This window comes from Aedes albopictus, chromosome 2 (genome assembly GCF_035046485.1).
Source record: "Aedes albopictus strain Foshan chromosome 2, AalbF5, whole genome shotgun sequence".
Taxonomy (NCBI): Eukaryota; Metazoa; Arthropoda; class Insecta; order Diptera; family Culicidae; genus Aedes; species Aedes albopictus.
Window position 1 is genome coordinate 74,195,932 of NC_085137.1, and position 23,553 is coordinate 74,219,484.

The 23,553-nt window shown below is 40.2% G+C and overlaps 1 protein-coding gene across 5 annotated transcripts in view; it reads left to right on the forward strand.

Annotated features, from left to right (window-relative positions):
* The window catches only part of LOC109427582 (RING finger and SPRY domain-containing protein 1), a 55,295-nt gene extending 33,290 nt beyond the window's left edge, over positions 1-22,005 (forward strand). For all 5 annotated transcript variants that reach the window (XM_062849929.1, XM_062849932.1, XM_062849930.1 and 2 more), the window contains 5 exons: positions 10,060-10,212; positions 10,400-10,489; positions 10,690-10,807; positions 20,141-20,757; positions 21,067-22,005. In XM_062849929.1, coding sequence (XP_062705913.1) covers positions 10,060-10,212; positions 10,400-10,489; positions 10,690-10,807; positions 20,141-20,757; positions 21,067-21,312 — 1,224 coding nt within the window. In that variant the 3' untranslated portion in view covers positions 21,313-22,005. The remainder of the gene's footprint in view (positions 1-10,059; positions 10,213-10,399; positions 10,490-10,689; positions 10,808-20,140; positions 20,758-21,066) is intronic.
* Positions 22,006-23,553: the final 1,548 nt, after the last annotated feature.

Sequence of the window (23,553 nt, forward strand, 5' to 3'; positions counted from 1 at the left end):
CGTCAATTGAATAGTAACGTGCGACCTTGATTTGGCTGGGTTGGGGTAAACCTCCTCATATGAGTAACGCTTCTAGCTTTTAGCACTCTCGCTATCACTCGCGGGGAGGCTTATACGGATACTTGCTCACAATCTGTCTGCTGATTGCATTGATATACATAGGTACCTTACATACAAAATAGAATGCAGCCAATGCAATCAGCTGCTGCAGTGATAATTATCACCACCTAGTGTCGGGCAAGCTCGCACTAGCCGGTGAGGGCTCCAATGCGTTGTGTATGTACTATGATCGCTTAGAGGTATGCTCTTTTCACACGGTCGGTGTGATCTCGGTAATTTGTCGAATTTTGCACTGTAATCAAGATTGGTGTTCGAAAGTCAATCAATTATTTATTGCTGGCGATTTGTGTGGATATTTATTCATTTATTGTTAACTAACATCAAATTCATGATAATACTGAATCAACAATTTGCCGCCATAATACTCGATTTGCAGCTGCAGCTCTCCATCCTCGGTCACGCCCAACACTCGCCAGATCACGCTCCACCTGGTCCGCCCATCGTGCTCTCTGTGCTCCACGCCTTCTTGTACCAACCGGATGGTTAGCAAACACCAACTTTGCAGGGTTGTTGTCCGGCATTCTTGCAACATGCCCTGCCCATCGTGTCCTTCCTTCCGGCTTTGGCCACTTTCTGGATGCTGGGTTCGCCGTAAAGTGCAGCGAGCTCGTGGTTCATCCTTCTCCGCCATACACCGTTCTCCTGCACGCCGCCGAAGATCGTCCGTCGCTCAAAAACTCCGAGTGCTTGCAGGTCCTCCTCGAGCATCGTCCATGTCTCGTGTCCGTAGAGAACCACCGGTCTTATTAACGTCTTGTACATGGTACATTTGGTGCGGGGGTGAATCTTTTTTGACCGCAGTTTCTTCTGGAGCCCGTAGAAGGCCCGACTTCCACTGACGATGCGCCTTCGTATTTCACGGCTCACGTTATTGTCAGCCGTTAGCAAGGAACCGAGGTAGACGAATTCTTCTACCACCTCGAAAGTATCCCCGTCTATCGTAACATTGCTGCCAAGACTTTTCCTCTCTCGCTCAGTCCCACCTACCAGCATGTATTTCGCCTTAACCGCATTCACCACCAGTCCGACCTTTGCTGCTTCACGTTTCAGGCGGGTGTACTCTACTGCCACCGTTCCAAATGTTCTAGCAATAATATCCATGTCATCCGCAAAACAGACAAATTGGCCGGATGGTACCCCGGCTGTTGAGCCCGGCTCGTCGCATAACACCTTCCAGGGCGATGTTGAATAGTAGGCAGGAAAATCCATCACCTTGTCGTAGTCCCCGTCGAGATTCGAATGAACTGGATAGTTCACCCGAAATCCTTACGCTGTTCTGCACACCGTCCATCGTTGCTCTTATCAGTCTGGTAAGCTTCCCGGGAAAGCTGTTCTCGTCCATGATTTTCCATAGCTCTGTGCGGTCGATACTGTCGTATGCCGCTTTGAAGTCGATGAACAGGTGGTGCGTTGGGACCTGGTATTCACGGCATTTCTGGAGGATTTGTCGTACGGTAAAGATCTGGTCTGTTGTCGACCGGCCGTCGATGAAACCGGCTTGATAACTTCCCATTGAACTCATTCGTTTTAGGTGACAGACGACGGAAGATGATCTGGGATAGCAGTTTGTAGGCAGCATTCAAAATTGTGATCGCCCTGAAGTTCTCACATTTCAAATGGTCGCCTTTCTTGTGAATGGGGAAGATTACCCCTTCCTTCCACTCCTCCGGTAGCTGTTCGGTTTCCCAGATCCTGACTATCAGCCGATGCAGAGAGGTGGCCAACTTTTCTGGGCCCATCTTGATGAGTTCAGCCGCGATACCATCCTTACCAGCTGCTTTGTTGGTTTTGAGCTGGTGAATGGCATCCTTAACTTCCCTCAGCGTGGGAGTTGGTTCATTTCCGTCCTCCGCTGCACTGGCGTCGTCATTCCCTCCGTTGCCGTGGGCTCCCGTGCCTACGTTCTCCACGCCGTTCAGATGCTGATCGAAGTGCTGCTTCCACCTTTCGATCACCTCACGTTTGTCCGTCAGGAGGCTCCCGTCCTTATCCCTGCATATTTCGGCTCGCGGCACGAAGCCGTTGCGGGACGCGTTGAGCTTCTGGTAGAACCTCCGTGTTTCTTGGGAACGGCACAGCAGTTCCATTTCTTCACACTCCACTTCTTCCAGGCGGCGCTTTTTCTCCCGGAAGAGACGGGTCTGCTGCTTCCGCTTCTGTCTGTATCGCTCCACATTCTGTCGGGTTCCATGCTGCAGCATTACCGCCCGCGCTGCATCCTTCTCCTCCAGAACCGCTCTGCACTCCTCGTCGAACCAATCGTTTCGTCGACTCCGTTCTACGTACCCGATAGTGCTCTCGGCTGCGTTGTTGATGGCTGCTTTGACTGTACTCCAGCAGTCCTCTAGAGGGGCCACATCGAGCACACCCTCGTCAGGCAACGCTGCCTCGAGATTCTGCGCGTATTCGGTGGCGACATCCGGTTGCTTCAGTCGCTCTAGATCGTACCGGGGCGGCCGCCGGTACTGTACATTGTTAATAACGGAGAGTTTTGGGCGCAGTTAAACCATCACCAGGTAGTGATCAGAGTTGATATTTGCGCCACGATAGGTCCTGACGTCGATAATATCGGAGAAGTGCCGTCCATTAATCAGAACGTGGTCGATTTGCGATTCCGTTTGTTGTGGGGATCTCCAGGTGTAACAATACGGGAGGCTGTGCTGGAAGAAGGTGCTACGAATTGCCATGTTCTTGGAGGCGGCGAAATCGATGAGGCGTAGTAACTGTGGACGCTTAAAATGCTGGAAGGCAATCTACTTGGGAGTTCAGAAGGAACCACCGAAGGAATCGCAGTTAGAACAATGTAAGGAAGCCTGATAAGATTGCAGATCATACTGCGGTAGAAGGAATTCTGCTGGGATGACTCTCAAAGGGTTTATGATGGGATTCTTATGCGAATTCAACAGATGGAGGTTAGGATTTGGTAGAACTGGTATTAATTTTAGATGGAAATTTAATTGATAATTCGGATATTATGATAGGAGACATTCCGGTGGGGCTTATTCTGGTGGGGTTGTCTTGGATTAATGTTGGAAGTATTTTTGGTATTTCTAATTACTCCAGAAACCTTATTGAAATCGTTTTGTAAAATCTTCCAGAACCTACTAGGAATTTTTATTGTGAATCTGGAATTCCCAAAGATATTCCGTCTGGGTTTCCTCCAGGAGCTCTTTCCGAGGGTCTTTCTAGGTAAAGGGTGAGTCGATAATTATTGTGCCATTTTCAAACTAACGTAACTTTTTTCCTAATTCACCAAAATCAACCAAATTTTGTACAGTTTCTCCTTAGAGTCTATTGTTTACATAAAATGAATTGAGCAGTTATCAGTGAGATTCCGCTCGATATAGAATAAATTTAGTTCACAGTTCTAAAAAAGACGTTGTACAATCACATGCTAAAATCTAAAATCATTGTATAGCACCTTGGAACAATTGATGATTATACATTATCGGATCATCTTAATGTTCGTCAATAGGTTTCAGGAACGGTTGTCAGTGTCAGTAAGCTTGGAGCTGGGTGAAAACCAGGGACGATGCGCATAAACTAACCAGAGAGCTTTGATTATTTGTTGCAAGTTGAGCCTGAACATGTCCACATGGAGGGCGTTAATTGAAAATGTCGTGACTTTCACTAAAACGCATCCTAAATTTGAACCTATACCAAAAAGTTGAAATACATACTTATACGAAACTACAGTAAAAATTTGGTTTCATTTCGTTAACTGTAGACAATTTGCAAATCACTTGAAGGTAGGGTGGCACAATAATTAACGACTCACCCTTTACTCCCTATGGCATTCCTTCTTTCTTTCTTTCTTTCTTTGGGTTTCTAGGTACTCCCTATGGCATTCCTTCTTTCTTTCTTTTTTTGGGTTTCTTTTCGGGATTCTTGGAGGAGTTCCTGGAAGCCTTAAAGAATTCTTGCCAAGATTTCTTCGGATGCTCTTTCCGAGATTCCTCCAAGAGTTCCTTCTGTTGATTCCTCAGGCATTCCCAAACTGAACTATGCATACTGGATTTTTTTTTCTAAAACAAATGTCATAAAATTGAACATCTCTGGGTGCCGCTGGGATATCCTAGATGTTTTTTGAAAAATCATATTATGTTCATAGGCAATTTGATGGGATGGAGGGCATTCCTTCATTGCAAGCGATTATTTCTTGCAGTTTTTGTGAAATAAAGATAATTTTACACTAGTTTTAGTGCAAAGTAATCATACGTCTAAAACTCTGGATTCCGTTGAGAATTCAATCTGTTTTGCTTAAGTATAGAGATATTTTCGGTTTCGGTTTCGACCCTTGGCAGATATTTGCTTCGGAGAAGTTGTAGCTGCATCTAAAAAGAACAACTTTGTTAAAATGTGGGAAGATTTGCTAGAAGACGTGGAGTATTTTTTTGTTTATTAAAGAGGTCTTAAACCAACGGGTTCATTCGCCTCTAAGACGTAGAGTATAATAACTTAGATTGTAATCATTTTTAGCATGTAATATGTTATTATTGCCATCCGTCAAGCTAAGCTCGAAGTGTTTGACAGATGCTTTGTTGGATGATTAATAATTATCACATATTGCTGAATAATCATCAAACCAAAATTGTGTTGCTGATTTTGCAGTAAAATTGTTATTGCTGAAGTCGTTTCAGGAATTTATTTTGCTGGAAGGTGAAACGAATTTGTGGTATGTAACTCTGGATTCAGTTCAGATAAATTCAATATTTTTGTGTCAGAATCAGTGCTGAAAATTTCATTTCGTCATATCTTAACTCAATCACCTACAGCTCATTTCAGAAGCTGAACCTGAGAATATGGTATATGAAAAACTTGTGCGGCTAAACCAGTTCTGCAAGAATGTCACGAAAAAAACGCTATATTTAGAATATTTAAGGTAAATGTCACTACCTTTGAAAAATGCCAAATGATATTCACCGTAAATATCATTGGCATTTCTCGAAGGTAGTCCGTGACATTTATCTTAAATATTCGAAAAATAGCGGGTTTTTCGTGATTTTCTCGCAGAACTGGTCTAGCCGCACAAGTTTTTCATATACCATATTCTCAGGTTTAGCTTCTCAAATGAGCTGTGGGTAATTGAATTTAGATATGACGAAATGATTTTTTCAGCACTGGTCAGCATGGAAGTATTTCCATCGGTAGTTCAATAAGAAGACATTTGTTCACAGCTCGTGATTATATAGACGCATGAATATCACCCACTTGAAAAAGGGATAAATTACTTACAAACGCTTTTCCCCCAAACTGCAAATAAAAATATCACTATCTTAACGCAAAAAGGTTGAATTTATCTCAATGAAATTTAGAGTTATAGATGTGTAAATACCCACTGTTCACTAAAAATAAGGTATAATCGCCCATATTCGACCAAATCTGCAATTAAGATCCCAGGGTACCTCCAGGACTTCCTTCTGAGCTCACTTCCATGATCCCTACTAACTAAAGTAGCTGCATAAATAAAACAAAAACGTTTGGTGGGATTTCTTACAGGAATTTAGTTCAAAATTCCTATTTCTCTTGAAATTCTTATTATTATTTAACCTGTAAATCTTTCCTGGATTCCCTTAAGCGTTTCTTAAGTGATTATTCTGGGATTTCTCAATTAGTTTCGTTAACGTTTAGGGAACCGATCTTCAAGCGGAGCAATACGGTAAAACACACAGTTGTTTTACTGTCTCATGATATAGAGCTAGAATTCATATACCTATGTATATATTTTGGTTACTTAGAACTTATATTACTTGATAAACACTTACATTTTCGGTATTTCTGCCATGGAACAAACAGTTTGTTCGAATAGCTGCTCCTGGAATTCCTAGCTGGATTCTTCTAGGTGTTCCTTCTGGGATTCCTCCAGAAAATCTATCCAGGATTCCTCCTGAAACTTCTTCCGAAACTCTTCCTTTAACTCCTTCTGGGGCTCCTCCAGAACCTTTTTCTAAAATTCCTCCAGGAAGACCCTAATGGATTCCTCTCATAAATCCTTCTGGGGTTCCACCATCATTTTCTTCGAAGATTACACCAGGTTTTCTTTCTGGGCATCCTCCAGAATTCCAACCCGGATTTCTTCCGGGATTCCGTCAGAAGCTCTTTCCTTCAGAAATTCCTTCCAAGATTCCCTGGAAAATTGATTTAATTCGCTCGGCAGTCTTATACAACTAAAATTTCCCGCGAACTACAATTTTCTCGGTACAACGTTTCTGTCCTTATTTGAAGCAAGAAAACTCTAGCTTGCTTTAAGTTTGTGTAAAAATGTCGAGCTAATAAAATCAATGTGTGAAGATGATATCCAGTTGAAAATACACTCAATTACTTCCAAAATTCCTTCAGGATTCATCCAAGAGTTTTATCCGATATTTATCCAGAAGCTTCTTCCGAGAAATCTAAGACCTAAGAACCTTAGAATTTGTCCAAGGTTTCATCCAGGGAATCCTTCCAAAATTTCTCCATTAAATTCTTATTTCTCCATTTCCTCAAGAACTTCTGCTGATGTTCCTCCAGGAACTCCCTTTGGGCTTCGCCAGAGATTGATTCAGGATTCTCCCATGGATCCTCCAGGAGATCTTACTACAATGCGAATTACTCAAATATTCTGATGATTCTGTAGTTCTAGTTGGAAATTCTTTTCGAGAATTTCAGAAAAAAAAAACTTCAAAAGATTACTTCCAAAAGAAAGAATTCCAGAAAAAACTCCTAAAGAAAGCACTTAACGCGAAACTGGAATCATTTCCTCATATTTTGGTTTTTGATTTTTTATTAAATATCGAAGCAATATTTTCAAAATCGGTTTTCGTGCACATGTAGAGCAAGGTTCAAGGTATCTTCTGAATTTTTTTGTAGTGGAAAAAATATTCCATTTTTGTAGAAACCATTTTTTTGTGAAATTATATTCAAAAATGGTTCCTGCAAAAACGAAAAACATTTTCCACCACGAAAAACAATCAGGAGATACCTTGATCCATACTCTACATGTGCACGAAAACCGATTTTGAAAATATTGCTTCGTTATTCTATAAAAAATCAAAAACCAAAAAGTGAGGAAATGGATCCAGCTTCGCCTTAAAGAGGAATCTCTTCAAGAACACCTGGAGGAACTCCGGAATCTAGTAGATTGGTTGATACAGCTGCTCGCTTCCGTGTTCAAGAAGTACGACCGGGATCTCGTCTTTCCAAGCAGCTTCGCTGTATTTTCAGCTTCTTGAGGACCTTCTTAACCTTATTCAGTATTGGTGGTTCCACTGCTTCAACGTCGTCCAGTATGTTAACCATGTTCCTGGGTGCTCCTTTATTGTTACCATTCAACAAATCTTACTTCCATCTGGCTGCTACGATTGTTTAATCTATCAGCAAATTTTCTTACTGGTCATTGCACATGGCGAGCACTGGCGCAGTCTGTGCCGCACGCCATTGACAGTTGCATAAAATCTTTGCATATCGTTCATATCCATGATTTCCTGAGCTGCAGTTCTCTTCATGCTGCTATTTCTTGCTGCGATGGATTCGTTTTTCTTCTGCTCTTTCTACTCGATGGCAATCCTTGTCGCTGCACGGTGTCTACCACCTGTTGCGCTGTTGTTGCCAATTATTTGTGGAACTCCCATAAACTGTTGAATTCGCCAAATCCGTTGATCTCTCCAATCCCCACTCCCAAATGTTTGCAAATCAATTCAGAAAGTTCTTAAAGGTTGAAACCTAACCACTATTCGTTACAACCCAACTAACATTTATTGTGAATGTAAACGTCAAGTCAACAAAGCGTCCTCAATACGGCTTGATGCTGAGTTACTGTGTTGTACATATGGACGGAAGCTTATGCAAGCCCTATACCAATGAATCTGGCGAACTTAATCCACATGTATATGCTGTGTAAGCAGCATCTATGCCGCCAAGTCGTAGCTCTGTTCTCGTCTCCTATGTTGCCACTAACTAAATAAAATCTTGAGAAGGCGCTTTTTCAGCCTTCAAATAATAGTTACACGGCATCCCCAAATTAATAGATTGAATATAATTAGGTTATGAATTCCGTGACGCAATACATGTGGAACTGGAATTATCGCTTTTACAATTGAATAATTAACCCTCGAGCAGTCGCGTCTTTGACTACCTGCAGCGACGTCGCGCTCACGCTGTGTATCACATGCGTGCATTTTTCATGGTGCGTGTACTCAGTACACGACGCGACCGCTCCCGGGTTAAAGAACATGCCGCTACTTTTTTAAAAACACACGGACACCGTCTTAAGCCAGAGGCTATACAGACTGAACGAAACTTAACACTAGACAACGGACAACAACACATATTACGAGCACCAGTGGATACGAGGAAGAAATATTTCTTGTGAAAAGTTTCATCACTCGGAGCGGGAATCGAACCCTCACCCCATGGCATGGTACGTATATACGCTTGGTGACGCTTACCGCACGGCCACGAGGCTCCACTACTTGGCCGCTACTTGGAATCGAACTCCCGATCTCCGTGCCCGCTGGTCCCGATGATGTCCTCGCTGTCACACTGCTACCTATATATAAATAGCATAGAAAATAGCCCGTGTCGTTTTACTCCAGAGAAGGCTTCATAATTGTGCACCAAGAAACCTTACCCAGCTTCATCTTGCTGCTGAAGCTTGTGAAACGTCAAACGCAATAAGGGAACGTCCATAAATTACGTCACGCAAAAATCGACCATTTTCAACCCCCCCTCCCCCCTATGTCACACTTTTTGTATGAGACCTCTGAAATTTTTGTATGGGTCGTCACACTTTGCTGAACCCCCCCTCCCCCCTCAAAGCGTGACGTAATTTATGGACGTTCCCTAATGGTTTCATTTAACAAGCTGTGTGGTTGTGCCAACAAGTTCTTCGTCACAGCTTCTAGCTGAATGAGTGCTCCTTAAACAGCTGCGAAGCGCTACTGTTTTGTGTATTTGGCAACATTACAAAGCATCATTGGCGTAGCTAGCTTTTTCTTTTTTCTTACTCATTCTCCTAAACAAACACGAGAAAGAGCGGGATGCAAGAAGGGGCCTTTGTCCCCCATTTCATCTTCCTTCATCCGGGCGTAGCTAGGCCAATGCAAAGCATACTATATAAAATCAGCTGTTGGTTGGGACTCTTATTCGATTTGCACATCTTCTGACAAATCTTCTGGAGTTGGATTAAAGTGCAATAAAAGCAATCCAAATAATTTCACAGCACAGAGATGAATAGCTGTAAAGTAATTATGTAGTAGCTGTATATCCCGCTTAAAACTTGTTTTGACAATAATGTTTACATTCGACAAGCCGTGTTGGTATACCAACAGTTTCTTTATCACAGCTTCTAGCTGTAATGATATCATATAACGGCCTTCAAAGCGCTGCTAGTTTTTAGAAGGGGGCTCTTTTTCGATTAGTTCAAGTCTTTACATGTTACGGGAAATCTCCCAGAGTTGGAATAGAGTGCAATAAAGGCAGCCCTAGTGACAAGTGATTGATTCCAGAAAACCGAGTTGGGTGGTAATATGGTCCTTGTTTTGCAGCTATGTATTAGCTTATCCTTTATTTTTGACTATCTTCCTTATTATTCAGCATTGACTGCTTCAATTCGATTGTTGCATAACAGAAAACAAATGACTGAAGCTTTTCACGCTGAAAATGTTAGTTGGGATGCTCGATTTTTAAATTGTATACCCATATGTTACCGAATAGTGTCATCCAATGTCAAAACCGATTATGGTTTCATAAACTTCTATAGCATCGTAAATATCACTCCGAAACAACGTTGTACGATTAGAAAACAAACAATAAGTCAACCGTTTAGAAATAATCGCAAATTTTCCAACGCAAATCTCTTAAGCCACTCGTGTCTCATATATGAGTCGCGTTTCAAACACGTTATCAGCAAGCAGCACTGCAAACATTCCATCATCGCGCATTATTTTCTATTTTGCACAGGTGGCTGACATGATAACGCACTCAATCCGGCGCACGCCCAAACGGGAACGAAACCTTTGCGTGATTCTCGGCTGCCTGGCGGAGAAGCTGGCAGGGCCCAGCAGCATAGCGGTACTGTCGGACGTCACACTCGGTTATCTGCTGGGAAATCTGGTAAGATTAGCAATTTGATTTGCGCTGAAAAAGTTCTCATCTCCGAAAGTCGCGTCGCCTCTATAGCATATCTGTTCGTGTTATCATAAACGCGTTTCAGTCACGCTAATCGTGGACTAGATGCAACGATTTAAGATAAATTTCTCAAAAATGCTGTTATTTCTTCCACCCGATTTTTTTTTCGTAGGATGAAGGTATCAATCCGGATGTCATGCTGTTCTCACTGATTGCACTGGAGAAATTTGCACAAACGAGCGAAAACAAAGCAACGATTAAGGTGAGTGGCGTGTGATTTGATCTAGTTTTTTTAGCAATAGAATATTCTCGTCAGATCCGAGTTTGTATTTTTCTTAAAATCCATAATGAGAAGTATTCAATGAAAAGACAACTTTAAAGCTAAGCGTAAAAATGATCGTTATTCGATGAAAAACATCAAATACCAGAGAAAAAAAAGCTAACATTCGGTTTCGATTCCAGCGCAAACTAGCCCTGTACCCGGAAAATCCACTGTCGCGGCTCGAACGGCATACGGACAGCAAAGAGTTCATTCTCAGACAGGTTGGCTTCTGTGCTCGATGGTGCCTTGATAACTATTGTAAGTACCTGCCTTTTTTTCTGAGTGGTGTGGCGGCGCGACGACGTGACGTCTATTTTCTGTAGACGTAGGCGAAGTCGTCGCCATATGCGCGCGCCTCTTGACCGGTTGTGATTTATTGGATGGGGAAGCTCACTCGCTCACACTCGAAGATCGAACCACATTTCCTGTATGTTTCTCATCTCGATCTGCTGCTACTGCTGCTGCTGGGGCTGGTTGATGATCGAGCCTTCTGTTCTGGGGAATTTCGATGGGTGGGAAAGATAACGTTTGCACCGGTTCTGATGGGAATATGATCAGCCTTCCTGGCTGTATGTTGGACGTAGATGAACTTTCACTTTTGAATATGGTCAATGCATCTGAACTGAACATTACCTTGAGATAAATTGAAACGAAAACCTTTGCTATCATTCGAAGAGAAAGGTGGAGTTAGTCACATTAAATATTTGGTAATTTTACTAAGCATTCTAAAACTACATGGATTGTCTATCATCTAAGTTAAGAAATTTTGATTTAGAAATTGAACCATCAAAACATATAATCACATTTTACTTACTTACTTGTCTACGATTTCCTTAGGTTGATATGAAAAACCCTTCGAAACAGGACCGGTTTCTGGGTTTTTCGCTTCAAGTCATCTTGAACGCTAAGGGTCAACATACAGCCATCAGGTTCGCAGCGTGTCACCGAGTCGCCGGTCTCTCCTTAATTCTAACATTTACTGCAAATAGTACTGTTCCAGTGCGCCAGGACTCCTAATGGGTCCTTCAAGAGCAGTAAAATATTTTCGGATATGAAGTCTCTACTTCCTTCGAACATGAGCTTTTTCTATATGTTTGTAAGCATTGGCGTAAACATGGGGAGTCTACCCAAGCAAAGTCTGATAGCAAATTGAAAACTAACTGTTTTTGTTATCAGCGCAAAAAAAAATTAAAAATTGTTAAATGTAGTTTTTCGGTTGATATCAAATCTTAAATGCAATAATACAATTGCACTAATGATAATATCCCTAGAATTATTTTATATAGTTTATTAAAAGGTTTAAAAACTATTGTAACACTAAATATTTACAGTAATTCAAAATAACAGCAAACCGAAAGCAAAATTTGAAATCAAATTAAGTGAAGATAAAATGATATCAAAATGTGATATCAATTTGTTGCTGAATACAAATCATGTTTTCAATTTGCTGTAATTCTGTTGTTGGACTTTGCTCGGGTAGGGAGGGCTCAAACCCCCCTAGAATCCGAATAGTCTCCCCCCCCCCCCCTACAAAATCTTCAAATTACACTGCGAAGCCTCCCTGGATATTGAAATTGGCTCTTAAGCCCACTTACAGCACAAAACAAAATTTTGATCATTTCCTCCGGCATTCAACCTTGAGAATCTCCTAGAATTTCAGAAATCCGGACGATTTATACTAGATTTATTCACGAGTATTCTACAGGATTACTTTCCAGAATTTCGTCCCGGTTTTCCCGGTATTACTCTCCAAGTTCCTCGTGTAATTTTTCCCGAAGTTTCTACTAACACAGTGTCGACTATCTGAAAAGTCAGGGAGTGTTTTGGAATTTGTTTCTGGACCTGAAAAGTCAGGGAGTTTTGTTAATTGTCAGGGAAAAGGTTTCAAGATAATCATAAAACGATGTATTTAAGCTATACATGTTCCTACAATAATGAAATTAGAAAAAAAAACTAGTTAAATGGTTTCTAAACTGTTAAATCCATGACACTAACTTACCATCAAATCCATGTATGATCTAAATCCTGAGTTTTGTAGCACTCTGTAAACGCAATGCTGCAGCGCTTGAAATTGAGTGAATATGAAGAAAACGACCAGTTATCAGCGCCAGCAACCACTACGAACGAATACGCAAAGGGAGCGAAGAAAACCCGAACCAACTGCGACTGCTGTTCCTCATCGGTCGGTTCGCTTGTGAAGCAAACTGACTAGTGATCGTTCATGCTCAGTTGCTGCGGTGAGTGTGAAGATGGGGAAATGATTCAGTGGTTTTATTTGTTGCTCAAAAATTGTAAAAACAATCATTCTGTTGGTATGGGAATGTTGTACGTGACTATTGTAATCGATTTGATTTGAGTTTTAGTTATTTGCACTGTAATAACGGGATAAAAACTAAGTATATTCATTGCCGTATACGCCGGCGAAGAGAAAGATTCAGAGAGCCACCACGCATATGAACCACCGTTTCTCACTCTCAGTAGTAAAATTGATTGCTCATGCTCCCACTTGCTTCTGAAGCATGTTAGCCAATGAAGGTATACAGCTACCGCTCTGGGTTGAACAGCGTCGGTCAAAGAGGAGTAAATTTTGCTTCGTCCAGTGGAAAAAGCTTCATTTTGCAAGCACTGCAATGCTGTTCTGCCGTATTTCATGTCAAATAAAGCTGACACAAACTTCGATTTTCTCCAATATCAACCCCAGTACTACCCCCCCCCCCTTGGAAATTTTTGGTCGGAATACAACATTTTTAGGGGGGGGGGGGGGTGGTACAAAAAAAATATTCAAGAAATTCTAAAATTTTAGGGTGAAATTAGAGTCGCCCAGAAAATGTCTTAACAAATCCAATAAATTTAACTATTTTGCCTAATTGTTTGCCTTGACGAGTCAACGAGCACTGTGACAAAAGAAGAAAATGATATTTGTTCCGGCCCAAGGCAAAATAACACAAGTTTACAAAATAAAATGAAAGTCGTGAACTTCTGTCAACGACCAAAATTTTTGAAGCACAATTTAGTGCTGATTTCGAAACCGACCTTCAAAAAATTTTAAGTAGAACAATTTTTGAGTTTTAGCTCAATATCGAGTTTTACAACTTTTCAAAATATGTAATTTATTAAAATTCAAATATATTGCGTTTTGTTCAACCAATTTTAAATCTTTTTCCATAAATTAAAAGCTGAATACAATACCATTCGATCATCTGAATACAGGTTTTGGATCTGATTAATGAAATTCAAGATATTGGCGAGTTTTAGGGACGATCTTCTTAAATTTTAGCAAAATTCCCAAAAAGTTTTGAACAAATGTATTTTTTTCAATAAGAAAAAAACAACTTAAAAATTCTTTCTCAACTTTTATTTGACATATCATATGTAAGCGAGATACAGTAAAAATTTCAGCTCAATCGGAGCATTGATTATGGAGAATGAGATGTTTGAAGTGAGCGACTTTGCTTAAAAATAGAACAAAAATCGATTTCAAATCATCGACCTTGTATGGAAAGTCGAAAAAAGTTCCGCTCTACTGTATTTTTTTTCTTTCGCGTTTTCGAACTCAGGGCATGATTTTACACCAAAAATGATCATCAGCTTACCGAGTTCAAAAATGCTGTAAACTAGTGTAATTAAAAGTACATCACACTGCACTGTACTCAATATCATGTTTTGTAAATTTTCGGCCCATTCTTTGGTGATATCGTTTTGAGATACCTGATGGGTTTCTAATGAATTTACTGTCGTATTCAGTCTTGAGATGCACAGATAGTTGTTGTAACAGATGATTTTTTTAAATTTCTGGAGAAATATTTGTTGAGTCCCTAGTAATAATCTCGGAAAAATCTTCCGATCATGATTCCCTAGTTCTTCTCCTGATTCATTCTAGATCTACGCTCTCCCAGTAGAGCTTGATCTGCCTCTCCTCAACTTAGTGTTCTTTAAGTACTTCTAAAGGCATTTGAAGCCTTATGCACTAGAGATCTGGATACCCAAGTTACTTTATACGAGTTTAGTGCATTTTAGCGCACGGTGATATTTAAACCATAAAAATAAAAAGTCTAAATATTATGACAAGTTTTATTTTTGTGTTAAATGTGCTATTTTAACTTGTAAATATTTCCCTAGAATTAATGCACATTTTAGGGCTCTGGCAGAATAGAGGCTCGCAATCCTATTTCGATTGCCAACATTCAGGCCATTTCGGTAATATTTCACCCAGATTTTTGCAATAAATATTCCTCTTTTACTAACAATAACGCAAGTTCCTTGATCCTTGGAGTAATAATAACCTTGTGGAAAACTTTTAATCAGTTTCTTGATGATTTTATGTGAAGTCTATAAGAAATGTTTTACAAAATATCTGCAAGATTGCTGGTGGTATTGTTAACGAATTTCCTAAAATAATTTAGCTAATTTTTCTTGCCAAATCTCTAGCAAATTTTGAGCATGTCTTTCACAAATTTTCGATTAGTTTTTTTTTGTATCCATACGCCATGTTTAGTGATCTCCTGGCAAAGTTCTTACAGGATTCAAATAAAGGATTTCGCAGATTATTCGGTAATTTAAGACCACTATGGTCAATTTATGAGAATTTAAAATTTGAATGAACTTTTGAAGTGTTTCTTATTTTGGAACGGGGCAAAATATCTGAGTTGATAACTTACGAATACATCTGATATAATCAATTATGCGTACCGATGAGAATATGGAAAGAATCTAGTGACAATTTTACCAAAGATCCCAATAGAATTGCGAATTGTTCGAGACTTAAGAAAATAAATGCACAATAAAACAGACAAGACCTTCTCTTTAATTTGTAGAGGTTCGACTGGGAAGTTGACTTATTTCTCGGGGATTTCGACTTTCAGTCAAAGAAAAGCGTTGATTTTCTTATCTCATCGCCAACGTTACTGTCCAGATGTTGGGATGTTGAGAAGAAGAAGAAGATCACAACATTTGGATCGAAACGTTGGCGATGCGATAAGAAAATCAACGCTTTTCTTTGACTGAAAGCCGAAATACCCGAGAAAAAACTTCTCTTTAATATTGGTTGACTAGATAAAAAACATCTAGACTCCTGGAAATGTTCAAAATCCATTCCTGAAAAGTTTCAGCTATTTCAAGATCATAACGTATGTAACGAAGACAGGACTATCAATCTCCTCAAAGTCCTAAAAATGAAATTCATGCTGCAATTCCTAGTTTTTCAAATTATTTTGGAAGAATTTTGAAACATAATCTGCTAGACATCATATAATTATAGACAAACAGACGCCTCACTCTACTCACTTCCCATCGTTTCCCTTTTTAACGGATAATTCAAATATTCTGTAGTTCGCAAATCGCTCGCTCACGGCGCTCGCATCGTTTTCGCTCCTATTTAACGTTTGCTCACTACCGCCATCTACTCAGTGGGTTTGCGAATCACGGCATATTTAGCATTGGGCGATTATGTTTTTATGACGATGATAATAATCGCAGTTTGTTCCAACTGATACGTCTGTTTGTCTGTGCTGTTATTTTATTTTAGGATTCATATGATTCTCAATCAATCCTAGAGGTAAAGTTTAGCAAGAAAATCCGTTCGAATTTACCAAAGTGTTTGATGGAGCTTTTAAAAGTATTGTTGAAACGGAATTCAAAAATAAATTGAATGTGCTTAAATTTCGAATAATAAATATAAAGTAGTTCTAACAGAGTGATTTTATCGGCATTGTGGCAGACCTCTTAGATAAGCTCCTCAGATCAATCACGGTAGAGCAACCACTGACATGTATAGTCAGATTTGATTGTGGCAGACCTCTTAGATAATTTTCCATAAAAAAAATGCCGAATTCTTCAAGTTTTTTTTTTTGACAAATGAGGAAAGTTTATAAACTAAATTCAGATGTTTCCAATACATTTACTGTACGTATTCGCATCAGTATCAGAAATAATATTGCAGAACTTTTGGATGAATGTCTTGCTGAAGGATTTTTGAGAAAAGGTGCCATTCCATATAAAAATGATATAGTGCAACTCCGATTGTCGTGAAACTTGGTAGGTTTGTAGTTCATCGAAATAAATTAGACCCGTATTTTTTAATTCGTAATTAGGGTGACCAATTTTCCGATAGGGTGGTCCTAAAAATCAAGGTTTTTAAAAACTAAAATTTTTCAAAAAATCGTAACTTTTGAACCAGTTTACCGATTTTAAACTTTTTTTTTTGTTTGAAAGCTATTGAATTCTAGTTTTTAGGAAAAATACGTTGAAGGGGCAGAATTGTATTTTTGTGCAAAAAATCTGCAATTCTTTTGGTTTTTTCACGTTTTCATGGTCTCGGGACCAAAGGGATATCCTGGTTTTATATTTTTATCAGAAAATTCAGGGAGTTTGGCGTTAAATAACAAAAAATCAGAGATGTATAGATGTTTGTTTGTTTAGGTTTTGCGATATGGTTTTTTTAGTATAGAGAGTCATATATTTTAATACTAGCTGCTCTGAAATTGCCTGATATTGTAAATCATCATATAACTATGCCTTGTATTGCCTTTTGAGTGATTTCTGATGTTTTTGGTATCCATAGTTATATTCATATGAAACACAACGCTGCCATTAATGAACGAATATGGCCCTCATATACTGCCCCACTCGCATAACAGTCCCATTTGTAAAAAGAAGGAATTGAGAAAACGGCATTTGAAGTTTGGAAACTTGTTTCCAAAACTTTGAAAAATCGCCAAAATTTGAAAACTGTTTCGATCAACTCGAAACTTTTACAGATTGTTTTGCACATGAATATATAACTGTAAAAATATTACAATCACTACAAAGTTGTTCAGTTTTGTGTTATGTGACACAAAAATCCATGATGGGACTGTTATGCGGGTACTTTTGATATGGGACGCTCATGACTTGGTATTTTTCCACACATTGACATAAAAAATCGTAATTTTTAATATTGTATTTGGAAGTACATCGAAAACGATGACTATTCATAACGTTAACTCAAAATTGATGAAAAGTCAAATGGGACTGTTATGCGAGTGGATGCAGTATAGGAGGTTATAGTTTTTAGGAAAAATACGTTGAAGGCGCTAAATTGTGTTTTCGTGCAAAAAATCTGTAATTCTTGCGTTTTTTTACTTTTTCATGGTCTTGGGACCAAATGGGTACACTGGTTTTATATTTTTATCAGAAAATTCAGGAAATTTGGCGTGACATATACAGTCGACTCTCTACCTGTCGATGTTCTACATCTCGATATCTCTCCCTATCTCGATGGTTTGGTCGGTCCCTTCAATCTGCATACATTTTACCTTTCTACATGTCGATATCTCCTTATCTCAGTATCTCTCTATCTTGATGCGATCTCGTTCGTTTTTGTTCTAGATTTTCTCTCCATATGTCGATATGCCCGTTTTTACAGGTTGCTAGATCTCGTTTCTTAGGTGCAAAACATTCTGGGAAGGCGAAGTGACCATTGGCGTAACTAGCTTTTTCTTTTTTCTCACTCACTCTCGTAAACAAACATGAGAGAGAGAAGGATGAAAGAGGGGGCTCAGGCCCCCTCTTGCATCCCGCTCTTACTCGTGTTTGTTTAGGAGAGTGAGTAAGAGAAAAAAAAAGCTAGCTACGCCAATGGAAGTGACATCTGTTTGTTGACGGTTTTTCCTAGTTACGGACAATTTTTCAATCTAGTGTGCATTACAAATTGGTTCTTGAATTCGATCTCTCCCTATCTTGATGGTCCCTTCAATATCGAGATGTAGAGAGTCAACTGTAAAAAAAATCAGAGATGTGTGTTTCTTAGTTTTTGAGATATATTTTTTTGAAAAGAAAAGACCCAATGTTCCCATACAAAACATGTTTTCAAATTTGATTATATTCTGAATCCTTTCGAAAACAAGCGATTACGTCACCGACTGATTCCGTTCCAAAAAAATAAACATCGCTTCAGTCCTTTTTAATGAAATTAGGATTTACATGGTTAATAAGGGAACTAATACCCTAGATTGAAAGAAGGCGAAGCTGATCAGGGATTCGCATATTATTGCCTGGGAAACTATAGGATGAATTTGGGAGAGTGGGATTACTTATGGCACCCAGACCCTAACACACCTCCTGCAGCGCTACGATGCCGAACCCGCGGTCCTTCAGTAGATCGGCGAGTATGCGAGTGCTCCCAATGAAGTTGCGAGATCGGCAGTCCCACGTACCGAGTTCCCAAACGGCACTCAGACCCTATGTTATGCGTAGAAGCTGCCGCATGCATTGCAATCCCAGATTCGTTGGGTTGATTTCTACTGCATTTTTTTATGTTCTTTCAAACGTACCTTGAACTTGCGTTGACCGATGAAATCCGCCGGCCAGTTTAGTCGTTGCAAGATATCTGGAATATGCCAGACTATTTTACCGATGGGATATTGTCCTCAACCCTTCTGGAGAGGAATTTAATCCACGATTTAAACGGTTACGCAGTCTTTTAACATGAGAAAACGAGGTTTATTATCAGGCCCGGATTAAGGATTGTGGGGGCCCGGGGCCCGAGTGGATGTGGAGGCCCCTTGGCGAAGGGCATAAAAAATTTCTTTGCTTTCAAACAGTATTTGAGCAAGTAAGTTGATGTGTAATAACCAATGATGTGGGGGCTCCTAAAATGTGGGGGCCCGGGCCCCCCTGGCCTCCCTTACATCCGGCCCTGTTTATTATTTGCCCGACGTTTCGACACTGTGGTTTTGTGTACCCCTAAAAATGATACAAAGCTCACGTGTCGAAACGTCGGGCAAATAGTAAATCTCGTTTTCCCATACTAAAAGTAGATCACGTAACGTGCTTTCACATTTATTCTGTACTTTTGTGTACAACAGGACCAGGAAGTCCATATCGTTGGAATGTGTTTTTCATTGGGTTCGTTTCTTTTGGGTAGAATGGGAGGCTAACTCTTCTAACACTTCTGTTGGAAGTCTTGTGGCCGTAATGTGCCGCCGAAGTTTTTTAGCGTTTGTGTTTTTACAAATTTTGTCTGTCCCCTTAGGGAACGTCCATAAATTACGTCACGCTTTTAGGGGGAGGGGAGGGGCTTCAGCAAAGTGTGACGACCCATACACAAATTTCAGAGGTATCATACAAAAAGTGTGATATAGGGGGGAGGGGGGGGGAGGTTGAAAATGGGCAATTTTTGCGTGACGTAATTTATGGACGTTCCCTTATCGTAGCCGTTAAGTAACTCCATCTACTTATCCGGAGTTTCTCTTCGTCGAATTCAACTAGAGTATGTATGCCATTGCATGAAATGTAGTTTTTTTTTTCGGACGTTATGTGTCGGTTGATGTTGGCTTATGATAGATACCATTAAACCCCCCTTAAACATATCTTCGTCGTTTCTACTGTTCAGTAGTTCTAAGAAGGGTAACTTTTCATCAACCTCCGAGTGTAAAATTGCTGCATTACATTGAATTTTGTATGACTCAATATGACTTGACTTTGTATGATCTTGCTTATCAATGAGCAATTTATTTCATTGTGTTCTCCGAACGGCTTCCTTGTTGAGTTGAGTGAGCTCGATCCTATCCCTATTGGAATCCGCATGTAATCTAACACATTTTCACCTTTCAGTCCTCATCGACGGCCGTAAGTACTCGTACGAGGTGGCGGACGTCGACAATGTGAACGTCATGCTCAACACCCGGGACGTTAGCGAATACCTCAAAATCTCTCCGGACGGTCTGGAGGCGCGCTGCGATGCGTACTCCTTCGAAAGCGTCCGGTGTACCTTCCAGGTCAACACCGGCTGTTGGTACTACGAGGTACTAATCATCACCCCCGGGGTGATGCAAATCGGCTGGGCCACCAAGGACTCGAACTTCCTGAGCCACGAGGGCTACGGCATTGGGGACGATGCGTACTCGATATCGTTCGACGGCTGCCGGAAGCTGATATGGCACAACGCCCGGTCGATGTCGCACGATCTGCACATATGGAAGGGCGGGTCGGTGTTGGGTTGTTTGCTGGATCTGGACGCACGGGAGGTCATATTCAGTTTGGACGGGGTGGAAGGTGGAGTGCTGAAGCAAGTGTTTGGCAGTGCGAGGGATGGTTTCTTCGCGGCTGCGTCGTTCATGTCGTTCCAGCAGTGTAGGTTCAACTTTGGTTCAACGCCGTTCGTGTATCCACCGAAGAATCGGCAGTTTATGAGTTTTAACGAGCACGCCCAGATGAACGACCAAGATAAGGTAAGTTGGGAATGATCCAACAATTCGGCAAAAACAAAAAACATTAACATTTTACAAATACAGATTACAGATGTCTGTTATAACATTTCGTCAAATAAGAATTGATCAATATTTCGTTGAGAATTCTTCAAGTTACCCTTTTAAGTTATGTGTCCGACAATTTTTTTGCTTTTTTCTACACCGTACTTTTTAAATAAGATCTGGGTACCCGGGTACCCTGTCCTTGTCGGCCACATAACAATTAAACAAAAATCTAAATTTTCTGGCTCAACCACTTTTACTAAATTTATTTCTTTCCTTCAATTCCAGATCGTGCTTCCGCGGCATCTCTTCCTGGAGCAGCTGCGAAAGCTGAGCGTCCGGGAGGATTCGTGTACGTTGTGCTTCGACATGAGCGCTTCGATCCGAATAGAGCCCTGCAAGCATCGTGGGTTCTGTACGAACTGTGCCGCCCAGCTGCAGTTCTGCCCGATGTGCCGAGCGGAAATCGTCAGCACCGTGCAGGAAGTGGACCTGGATAGTCCCCTGTCGGACGAGGTGATTGCGACCACTTGATGATAGTGCATGAGCAGCCAGTTTGCACAACGAACAACTGCGCGCCGTTGCCTAAGTAGGAAAATATGTAAAACGAAGTGGCATTAGGAGGTAAGCGTACTCGGAATTCCGAAACATATTTAGGAAGGAAGAAGAAAACAAATGTTGTGATAATACGAATATTTAAAAGAATAGCTATCGTTAGTTTTAACCTTATCGACAAAGTTTTTTTTTGGTTTTTATCAATGTGTATTTTAACTTAAAGCTAATTCTACACTTAGATCCAAATCGATACTTTATGTGTATGGCCATTAAAAAAAACAACAGTTTCTGAACATACTTCCAATATCTGTTGCGTTACAGTTTCGGATAACACTGCGATCTGCATACATATTTTGAAACTACCTTCAAAATTTTAATTGTTTTAAATCACGCGAGGCCAGTCGATATACACGGTACTACATGAGATTGATAATGGATTTCCAAGGAGTATATCTCACAATGGGCTCGGAGTAATTTAAAAAGATCAATAAAAATGTGTGAAATCAAAGAAAGTTCTGTCAGTATGTTCGCAAAAATCTATAGCATCCATAAATTACCCGGTTTCAAAAAGTACCTAGCATTGTACGAATTTCGTGCCAACTTGTTCAGAGAAGTAGCAGCCTCAGCTCCAACATTACATTTAGAAATTAATGAAAAAGTTTTGGGCCCAGGTCGTGTGAATAAAAAATGAGGAGTTCCGATTAGGATTCCTGCAGAAATTCTGGAACGAATCCCAGGGAAATCTACAAAAAAAAACTCCTGCAGGAGTCTCGGAAAAGATTTTGAAAGAAAAAGTACCTACCTTCAAAAAAATCCCTTTGAGTTTTAAAGGATTCTTTCTAGTATTCTGCTAGGATTTCCCAGGAGTTTCTCTCACAGTTTTTTAAAGATCTCGGGATTTTGTTTTCCACAGATCTTTGCGGCATTTTTCCAGTGATCTTTTTGGGAATAGTTACAGAGTTCTTGCAACACTTCTGCTGACATTTCCGGCATTTCTGTTGGAGGTAATCCCAGAATTTCTCCTAGGGGAGTCAACTAGGATTTCTTTCGAATATTCTCTGGTCAGCCGGGATAAATTTTAGCATTCTTAAGGGAAAATATCGAGAGGAATCTCCTCATTCATGGATTTCCTGTGGTTATCCGAGGAGATTGACCCGAGCGAAACTCCAGGAAAAAATCTAGAGAATTCGGAGAAGTCTTGTAAGGAACTTCGAGTGAAATGTCGCGAGGAATTTCGGAGAAATTCCGGGAGGAAATATTGTAAAATTCTCATGACGAACTCCTACAGCAAATCCCGGAAGGAGTTCCTCCGGTAGAGATTCCTGGTGAAACTCTGAGGCGAACCCCGGAGACATCTTAGAAGAAACTTCGAGGGAGCTCTCGGAAAAAACAACTTTTGAGATTTCTATTAGAGGTTCAACAGGATTATAGCGTATTTATCCTAAAATTTTGTAGGAGTTCCTCTCGGGATTTCTCAGAGATCTTCTCGAAATTTTTCCCATCGATCTATTCGGGATTTTCCCAGAGGTTTACTTGGAAGTTTTCGCACAGTTTCTCCAAAGTTCTGCCAAGACTTTTGCTTAAATTTCCAGCATTTCTCTTGGAATGATTTCTCCAGCTATCCTCAGGGTGGCCACCCAGTCGGGAATTTCGGGAAAACCGGGAAAACCTCGGGAATTTGAAACCGCCGGGAAAAAGTCGGGAAAACGTCGGGAATTCTTGTTAGTCACCGGGAATTTCCAACAAAGACACTCGAACGACTTCTAAAATTTATACAATTCTCTATTGATTATAAAAGGCTTGTATGTAGTGTAATTTGAATGGCCAAAATTAAAACTATAAAAATCTGGATGAGTAAATATGGTGAAATGCCTAAAATCCAAGGATGTTAAGAATTTCGCATCACGACGGCGTAGAACACATTCAGCGTGCCTGTCTGAGTCATATAGACCCAAACATCTTACTAGGATTAAACATTCTGACAAATTTAAAATAATTCGTTAACATATTTGAAAGAATGTATAAAAGGATTTGTTGAGTAATACAGAGTGTCTAACTATCTACTCATAATACACATTTTTAAAGTTTTCCAGTTCTTTCCAGGGATGAGTTTTGCAATATTTTCGTTTTAATAATCACTTAATATTTTCGAAAAAACCACAAAATTCCCTTACATAATAAAAGCCCAACTAACATTTTCAGCGCTATAAGCTTCAGTCA